At 44.9% G+C, this 10181-nt stretch overlaps 1 protein-coding gene across 1 annotated transcript; it reads left to right on the top strand.

The window, feature by feature from the left end:
* Positions 1-2003: 2003 nt before the first annotated feature.
* On the top strand, positions 2004-3542 carry LOC134206082 (uncharacterized). Its single transcript, XM_062681777.1, has 2 exons — positions 2004-2422; positions 2507-3542. The coding sequence occupies exons 1-2, from the start codon at positions 2004-2006 to the stop codon at positions 3540-3542; spliced, it is 1455 nt and encodes a 484-aa protein (XP_062537761.1).
* Positions 3543-10181: the final 6639 nt, after the last annotated feature.

The raw sequence follows: 10181 nt of genomic DNA on the forward strand, positions 1-10181 counted from the left end.
ATTGTTTTCTGGTAACCCGAAAGAATGGCCGCTTTTCCTCGCAAGCTACGAGAATTCTACCAGGATCTGTGGATATAGCGACGAGGAGAACATGTTGCGGCTTCAAAGAAGTCTGAAGGGGAAGGCTATGGAAGCGGTGCGTTGTCGTCTGTTGCATCCTGCGAACTTACCTGGAGTACTGGTAACCCTAAAAACCCCCTTTGGAAGGCCGGAGATCATTGTTCATTCGAAGGTCAACAAGATTCGGGAGATGCCGCCACCGAAGGCGGAGAAACTGCAGTCATTGATTGATTTCGGAGTTGCAGTTCAAAACATATGTGCTACCATTACTGCTTCAGGACTGCAAGAGTACATGTGCAATGTGACGCTTCTTCTGGAGCTGACCGAGAGATTGCCAATCAATAAGGTTGAACTGGGCATACCATCGACAGGGATTGCCGAGGGTTTCGCTTTCGGAGTTTGGAGATTGGTTGGGAAGATTGGTCGAAGCAGCGAGCATTGTCACGTTGCCATCTTTCAGTGCTCCGAAACAAGAGAAGCGCGGACGAAGGGAAGACAACTACATCAACGTTCACTCTGAAAGTAAGCCATATGTCACGTTTTCTACAAAAGACATTCCCGTTACAGCTACAAAATGCTGTCCCGTTTGCAAGTGTGACTGTGGCGGCCCAGAGAAGTGTCAGAAGTTACTCGACATGGACGTCGGTTCCCGCTGGTCAGTGGTTAAGGAGCAGAAGCTGTGTAGGAAGTGTTTACGGAAACATTTCGGCGCCTGTCAAGTGAACACACCGCGCGGGAGAAATGGCTGCACATTCATGCATGATAGACTTCTGCACGACGACAAGCGGTACAGTAAGCCCACCGCAGCTGAGTCCGCAAAGCCGACTATCGAAATGACAACGACGCAGAGCTGCAATACGCATACGAAAACGGCTAGAAAGGTTCATTTCCGGTACGTGCCGGTGGCTATCTACGGCAAGGGGACGCAAGTGCCTACGTACGCGTTCCTCGACGATGGATCGTCGTCAACATTGATGGAGCATAGTTTGCTAAAGGAGATAGGCCCTAAAGGAACGCCATATCCATTGTGTCTCTATTGGACGGGCGGTCACAAGCGACATGAAAATGAGTCGGTTATACTAGCACTTAAGATCTCTGGCGTGTCCGACACGAACGACGTTTTCGAGCTTTCGGAAGTTCATACAGTCCGAGATCTCTCTCTCCCGAAGCAGTCGGTGTCAATATCTCAATTAGCGACTAAGTACAGTTACTTCGAAGGATTGCCATTAATATCCTATGACAGTATCTCCCCACGAATCCTCATAGGTATGGATAACTGTCGGCTTGGGCATGCGTCGAGAAGCATAGAAGGAAGCGAGAACGAACCGGTGGCTTCAAAAACACGTGTGGGATGGATGGTATATGGTCCCTGTTCTATAGAGTCTGGAACAATAACCTCCAGCTACAGCGGCCATCACAGTTTCCACATCTGTGCCTGCGTCAATGAGGAAGACAAGGATCTGAATGCAGCCATGAAGGAGTATTTGTCGATCGAGTCGCTGGGTGTCTCTGCTGCATCTAAATCACTACCATCAAAAGATGAGGAGCGTGCTATGCAAATTTTGTCAACTGAAACTCGCTTGATAGGAAATCGATACGAGACCGGCTTATTGTGGCGATACGACCAAATTATGTTACCATGCTACAGAGGGATGGCTATGAATCGACTGGCATGTCTGCAGAAGCGTTTACGGAGAGATCCAGAATTGGCTGTAGCAATGCAAGCAAAGATGTCCGAATACGAAGAGAAGGGGTACATTCGTCGGCTTTCGGCAGCGGAGAAAACAGAGGAGTGAAGCTTGCTAAGGAAGTACGATTCATACATTCTCAGGGAGGCTTCGAAATTCGCAACTGGCTATCCAACCGGCACTGGAGTTTGCACCGGCGTCGAAAGCTTGCACGAGAATCACACGAAGGAGAAGAACATGAGATTTTCCACAGAGATGGCCACAGAAAAGGTGCTTGGAATGTGGTGGGATACCACAACTGATACGTCCACATTCAAGTTGTCACCTAAGCACGATGTGGAGCTACTCTCTGGTGCCAGAATACCTATAAAACGTGAAGCTCTGAGGACGTTGATGGCAATATATGATCTGATGGGACTCATTGCCAATTTTCTCATCTACTTAAAGATCCTGCTGCAGGAAATATGGCGTTCCGGGCGCGGTTGGGACGACGAGATCAGTGGCAAGCTAGTCGAGAAATGGACCACATGGATCGAAGCGCTGCCGAATATTCGTCAAGTCAGCATCCCTCTTTGCTACCGAGTTATAACGTCCGCCGCGTTGACGAATAAGGTAGAGTTGCACATATCCTGTGATGCTAGCGAGAATGGAATAGCTGCCGTATCATACTTCAGGTTCGAATAAGAGGGTACAGTGGAGTGTGCCCTTATTGAATCAAAAACACGTGTGGCTTCTTTAAAGTTTCTCTCGTTCCCTAGCCTTGAACTTCAGGCGGCTATAATTGGAGCTCGATTTGCTGATTGTATAACCAAGTCGCACCGTATGGAGATTTCTCGCCGTGTATTCTGGACCGACTCCCGTGACGTGATATGCTGGTTACGTTCAGATCACCGACGCTTCAGCCAATTCATGGCTTTCAGGGTCAGCGAGCTTCTCGATACAACGCAGGTGAATGAGTGGAGATGGCTTCCAACTAAAGCAAATGTAGCGGACGAAGGGACGAAATGGCAAAGGATGCCGAACCTTCAGCCTAGCAGTCGTTGGTTCCATGGACCGGACTTTCTGCGGGAGCCTGAGAATGAATGGCCTGGTTATAGTGGAGATCAAGGTGCAACCGTAGAGGAGCTTCGTCCAAATATTCTTCATCACACAGTAACAAAACCACTGGTGAATTTCGAACGCTTTTCAAAATGGAAACGGTTACTTAGGTCGGTTGCGTATGTTCATCGCTTCGTGTCGAATCTTCGTAAGCGCGCCAGGAAGACTTCCATCGAGCTCGGCCCACTAACGCAGGAAGAACTGAAGCTAGCAGAGAACATTATTTACCGGTCAGTTCAACAGCAGGCCTATCCAGGTGAAATCCAGGTCCTGCGCAACGGTTCAACAGAACACTCATGGGAGCGCACATTACCGAGAAACAGCCCGCTGCACAAACTGAATCCGATCATCGATGAAAACGGTGTCTTGCGAATGCGAGGACGTATAAATGTCTGCGATTGGGTTGATGAAGCCACCAAAAACCCGATCTTGCTTCCGAGGAAAAACTACGTGACTCAGTTGGTGATCGCCGACTATCACGCGACTTACAGACATCAAAATCACCATACAGCGTTGAATCAGATCCGATTAAAGTATTACATATCTCGTCTCAGATCAGAGTTTGATCAAGTCCGTAGAAGATGCCTACGATGCAAGATTTTTAAAGCAAATCCACAGCCACCAGCAATGGGAAACCTTCCGTCTGCCCGGTTGGCAGCCTTCCAGCGACCATTCTCTTACACTGGAGTCGACTAAAGACACTATAAACAAAGACGCGAAATCTGATCCCTGGACAAACAAATCAACCGGCAACCTCGAATGCGCAACATTGCTGATGTTGAATAAACTTTTCAAATTGGTCAATCTAATTTACATGATTTGAAAATATTGAATTAGTATCGCGTTCACCAACCCAAATAGGCTTGTGAATTCACTATAAACAAGAAAAGTTAATTTTCAATCTTTTTCTGAAGTCGACGATCCCAAAATCATCAAAAAATAACAAAATAATAATTAAAACATGTCTTTGAAATGGCCCTCACCAAATGTTACGCGCGATTTTTTGGAATGACAGGTCTCTTGTTCGATTGGAATGACACTGACAGTAAATTTGGAATTCCAATTGGAACATTTCCTGTCTTTGTTCACAGTGTCTTTAGAGTCGACTATTTTGAGCCGATGTTAGTGCTAGTTGGCAGATGAACTGAGAAAAGATGGGGAGTCCTGCTTACCTGCATGACGACCAGAGGCGTGCACATCGAAATCGCACATTCGTTGTCGACCGATTCATGCATCTTAGCTCTACGTAACTTCATAGCAAGAAGAGGACTGCCGCTGGAATTCATAAGCGACCGAGGTACGAACTTCATAGGAGCTTCCCGGGAGCTGCGCGAAGCCCTCAAGCATGTCGACGAGGAGAAACTTATGATAGAGTTCGTCAGTCCTGTCACCAAGTGGACCTTCAATCCACCAGCCGCCCCGCACTTTGGTGGCTGTTGGGAGCGTTTGATCCAGTCTGTCAAGCGCACCATGAAAGATTTTGACCTTCCGCGTTTGCCATCGGATGAGATTCTTCGCTCCACACTGATGGAGATAGAGATGATTCTGAATTCAAGACCGCTTACTGACATACCATTAGATACCGACACTGAACCCCCTCTAACACCAAATCACTTCCTGTTAGGCTCTGCTGACGGGAATAAGCCCCCGATCATTTTCGATGACAAACCTTCTGTACTAAAGCAATCGTGGAAGATGGCCCAGCTGTACGCCGATAACTTCTGGAAGAAATGGGTGGTCGAATATTTGCACACATTGACGCGTAGGACAAAATGGTTCCAGCCCGTCAAACCCACCCAAAAGGGTGATCTAGCGTTGATTGTAGATGCGAAACTTCCGAGGAATTGTTGGCCACGAGGACGAGTGATCTAAGCGATCCAAGCCGAAGACGGACAGGTCCGTCGTGTAACCGTGCAAACAGAAACTGGACTGATGGAAAGGCCAGCGGTCAAGGTTGCTGTATTAGACGTCGGTGCAACAGGAGGTAAGCCAGCTGAACAACAGTGACGTACCGAGGGGGAGTGTCACAACCCTGCGAGATGCGACGCACCTTTGCGTTCAACATCACCCTTGTCTATGAGTTTAGCTCCGACCCTGGCTCGTTAACTGTCAACCACCCACCGGTCGACGGGTGACAGGCGTGACAGGCAGCTAATCGTAAGTAGCAACAAAGAGCACAGTTGAGTCAGCACAAAGTTAAAGTGTATTAGCATAGGAGAGGTGTTAAAATTATTTAAAATTTAAGGAAGGTAACATTGAATTCATGCAAACCTAACCTAACAGCTCATGCCTTCCACAGTAATTATATACTCACTACGAAAATAGTACGGATCGTTGCGAACTAGTACGGGCAAATTATCACTAGAAAGAAACTAAACGTTAGTAGTTAGCATGCATTTGTAATTAATGAATATCTATGATGTACCCAAGCCCAAGAAAAACCTAAAAACAAACACTTATACACTATAGCATGTGAAAACGATAAAACTAATTCGACATATGTATTCTCTTCCCAAAGGGATTTTATAACTCCTTCTCTACTTCACAATAAACATAAGAGCTACGAAACCGGAAAACCATACTTTCTATTTGTTCGATTGCTAGCGCAATACCTATACTTTTGTTATCTTCGACATCTGTGTTACTGTAAATCAAGCATTTAATTTCCGATATCACCATTAATTTTATTAAAAAACTTGAAGGAAAATATTTCATATTAGAAAGCAAAACACCGTAATATGTGCAACGATTAATTTGCGAATGGATCTCTGTTGCAGTACTGTTAAAAAAACTAGAATTAAAACAGAAAAAAAGTTATTTTTCGAAAATATCCAAAAAGGAGGACATTTTAGCGAAAAAGGAGGACATCTGATTTTATATGAAAAGGAGGACATGTCCTCCTTTAGGATACCATATGGTCACCCTACAAGCAATCCGGGATCCGTAGGTACAAATATTGCAGAGAACCACTGTTGAAATCAAAATAGCTTCGGGTAGTATTGAAAAATTCCTTCAGCAAGGAGAGAAAGGAACCGCACAGCATGAAAGCATGATGCGGTCTGACTTGCAGTTCCATGTTCCAAACTTTCAATCGTGCTCCTTTATACGTTGCCTAGGTAATTGCCGATGTATCGAGCCGTATTATCTTTTATGTCGTTCGCAATGATTGGTTTTGCAGGCAGCTTATTAGGCCTGAGCAAACCTCCTGTCACGCCGGAGGGCCGTCGTGTTAGGTCTGTTTAGTGTCTCACCCAACACTAGGATTTAGAAGGGCCCACTGTCGAACACCACCACATCCTAGGCAAGGATTTTACGTGGTGCAGACTTTAACTAATGAACAGCTTCATAGGTACTTGATTTATTTTATAATATAACCTTAAGATCGACATTTGGGAACGAATCGGTTAAACTGCATTGCACAAAAACCATTTTCGCAGATATAAAATTTAGATTTCATCGTCTGTATGGCGCTCTAACGTGATGGCACTTCTCCTCCGCCCATGTGTACATCGCATCGTAGCCGTGTTGATTCGCGAATTTGTTACCGTCCAGAGAGGTAGGTACGGTTACCACGCAGCATCAATCCATCATCGTCACCGGGCAACGTTGCAATCTATAACACCCCTTCTCAGTTTGCTGAGTTTCGTATTGCGAAATGTGCATACATCATGAACGATGATGATGGCCAGCATATTTTGACGTAGGTGGCGAGCAATACTGGAACATGAAAGTCATATGTTGAATAACACTTTCAGTGGAAAAGTTCCCTGGGAGCGTGAAACAACCGCGTTGGTTCATAAGCTTTTCGAAAGAAATGCATTAGCACTATCCAATTGGCGAGAATTGCGACCTCTATCACTTGCTTTTTTCGTACATTGAGTATCCCGGAATTCGAAGTTTTGATTCAACGCCCGGAATGTTGCGTCCATTTATGGTGGAATGCGGATGAAATACGGTGCTTGAAAAACCAAATGAATTGTAAATTGCAGCAGTTGTTTGGGAACCACTCATAATGTTATAATCATCACGAAGTGAACAGAATGAATCGATCAAATGGAGGATGTTTTACAAACTTACCATAAGACGATAAACTCCCCCCACTGTTATGGAACGCTTAAAGATGTTTTCGATATGTTTTGTCTATAAATGTTTGTGAAGCTTCGCGAGTCATTCGGGTTGATTTGCAAAATGTAATAAACCAACCTCGGAACATGATTCTCACGGATGTTCGAGCAAGAACACATTTGTTCATTGTTATTGCGTTTGTGTTAAGTGAAAATTATCCATTTTATTCGAAGTAATCACAAATACTCGCGATCGTGATTTTTACTCGCGAAAAAAAATACTGCCCTACTTTTTGTCTTTGTATTTCCAGCACTGGTGTTGACGAAATTTAATTTTTGTAGCCAGATGAATTTGCAGACGAATTTTGCAAGGAATTTCCAAGAGAATTTCCGAAGCCAGAATTTTTGTAGCCAGATGAATTTGCAGACGAATTTTGCAAGGAATTTCCAAGAGAATTTCCGAAGAAAAAAAACGGGAACAATTTTCAGGGAGAGTTCTTGGAAGAATTTCCGGAAGAATTCCCGGGGCGTGAGTATCAAGGGCTTCCACCTAAATTTCTGAAGAAATTCAATGAGAATTTCCGGAAAGACCTCGAAGCAATTAATTGAGAGATCTTGATAGAATTTCTGGAGTAACTCCAGAGAGAATGCCCGGAGAAGTTTACATGGGAATTTCTGAATGATTTTTGGTGGAAGTTCTGGGAAAGGAAATGTGGAAATTTCTAAGAGAATTCCTGAGTGAATTGCTGAAGAAATTACCGAGAAAATAATGGAATTTAGTGGGTATATTTGGTAATCCGGAGCAATATTTGGCTATAATTTAAGATGGATGTTCGGAGGAATTTTATAAAAATTCGCGGAGAAATTCCTAGAGGAACTTCCGGAAGAAATCCTGGAGCAACTTCCAGAGGAATTCCTGGAAGAGCTTTCTGGAAAAACTCCCGTAGGAATTCCCGGAGAAACTTTCGGAGGAATTCCTGGAGTAACATCCAGATAAATTCCGGAAAACTTGTAATACACGAAATTGATTCACGCTGACTCACGCCGCCACCAATCACCAATTGGCTGAAAATGATCTATCACGCCTCACCGTCGCTAAAATTTTAATCGGCGCACAATTCTAGATAGAATATCAAGTTAAATCATGTATGGAATTTTCGACCAAACTACCAAGGTATCCCAGGAAGAACCCTTGGGAGCAACTACTGTTCCTCATTAGTAACGCTGCTGAATTGTTTCTCAAAAAAAAAATGTTACCGACAAGTAGATAGAATGGAACTAAACTTAATGTAAACTTAATTAAACAGTAAAATATCTTGCCGAAAATTCAATTTTATGAATCATCATTCCCATGATGGAATTAATTTACTCCTCAGGGAAATATTTTCTGGTCTATCGGGTGAACTAATGTATGGGGAAGGGTTCTAGAACTGGAAGTAATTTCCTTGATAGATAAAATAATTCATAAACATAATAATTGTTCAATTAAGTAGATAGCTAATCTGATTTTTAAGAAAATCATACCCATAAAATTTCAATTATTGCTGATAACACTCTTATACCGATGACATACACTCAAAATAGTTTTCACTTAGAAGCTATTTGAAAACATATGCAGATATTTTCTATGTAGTTTCGGGCGTAAAAGTTAAATGATTCATTACACACCAAATTTTCATTTCTCAAACCAGCAATTTGATGAGCTGGATATGAATCAGCATACCATTTTATTGCCGATCAACAGCAAAAGAATCAAAAATTTACTGTAAAACAGCTAATTAGTTTACTTAACCCGAACCAGCAATTTGATGTTTACTTAAATCAGTAATCTACACCAGCGGTTCTCAACCTTTTTCTTGAGAGGTACCCCTTCGAACTTTTGCATGATTTGAGGTACCCCCTCTCGAAATCAGGCTTCCAATCCTCCTGGAAACATAATTCCGAGCCCTTTGAAGGGAAGCTTCTTTAAGCTTTTGAGTCCCTTTAGATTAGGCTTCCGCGCCTCTTTATTAGAAGCTTCTGAGCCTCTTGTAGAGAGGCTTCCGAGCCTCTTGAAGGCGGTTTTCGAGCCACTTAAAAGGAAGCTTCCGTTGCATCTTGAAAGAACGCTTCTGAGCCTCTTGATAGTATGCTTCTAAGCGTATTGAAAGAAGAATTCTGAGCTTCTTGAAGCGAAGCTTCCGAGCCTCTTGAAAGGAGACTGCCGAGCCTCTTGAAAGAAGGCTTCCGAACCACTTGAAAGTAGGCTTCCGAACATCTTGAAAAGAGGCTTCCGAACATCTTGAAAAGCCCTCCAATTCTCTTGGAAAAGGGCTTCAGAGCCTCTTGAAAGGAGACTTTTGAGCCTCTTGCAAGAAGGCTTCCGAGCCTCTTGAAAGGAGGTTTTTGAGTAGCTAGAAAAGGAGGCTTTCGAGCCTCTAGAAAAGAAGGCTTCCGAGCTTCTTGGAAGGAGGCTTCCGAGCCTCTTGAAAGCATCCTTCAAAGCCTCTTGGAAAGAGGCTTCGGGGCCTCTTGAAAGGAGGCTTTTGAGCCTCTTGAAAAGAAGCTCTCAAGCCTCTTGAAAGGCACTTGAAAGGAGGCTTCCGAGCCTCTTGAAAGGAGCCTTCCGAGCCTTTTGAGAGGAGGCTTCCGAGCCTCTTGAGAGGAGGCTTCCGAGCCTCTTGAGAGGAGGCTTCCGAGCCTCTTGAGAGGAGGCTTCCGAGCCTCTTGAGAGGAGGCTTCCGAGCCTCTTGAGAGGAGGCTTCCGAGTCTCTTGAGAGGAGGATTCCGAGCCTCTTGAGGGGAGGCTTTCGAGCCTCTTGAGAGGAGGCTTCCGAGCCTCTTGAGAGGAGACTTCCGAGCCTCTTGAGGCTTCCGAGCCTCTTCAGAGGAGGCTTCCTAGCCTCTTCAGAGGAGGCTTCCGAGCCTCTTCAGAGGAGGCTTCCGAGCCTCTTCAGAGGAGGCTTCCGAGCCTCTTGATAGGAGGCCTGGAGCCTCTTCAGAGGAGGCTTCCTGAGCCTCTTCAGAGGAGGCTCTGAGCCTCTTCAGAGGAGGCTTCCGAGCCTCTTCAGAGGAGGCTTCCTGAGCCTCTTCAGAGGAGGCCTGAGCCTCTTCAGAGGAGGCTTCCAGACCTCTTCAGAGGAGGCTTCTGAACCTCTTCAGAGGAGGCTTCTGAACCTCTTCAGAGGAGGCTCTGAGCCTCTTCAGAGGAGGCTTCTGAGCCTCTTCAGAGGAGGCCTGAGCCTCTTCAGAGGAGGCTTCCTGAGCCTCTTCAGAGGAGGCCCGAGCCTCT

This window comes from Armigeres subalbatus, chromosome 1 (assembly GCF_024139115.2).
Source record: "Armigeres subalbatus isolate Guangzhou_Male chromosome 1, GZ_Asu_2, whole genome shotgun sequence".
Classification (NCBI taxonomy): Eukaryota; Metazoa; Arthropoda; class Insecta; order Diptera; family Culicidae; genus Armigeres; species Armigeres subalbatus.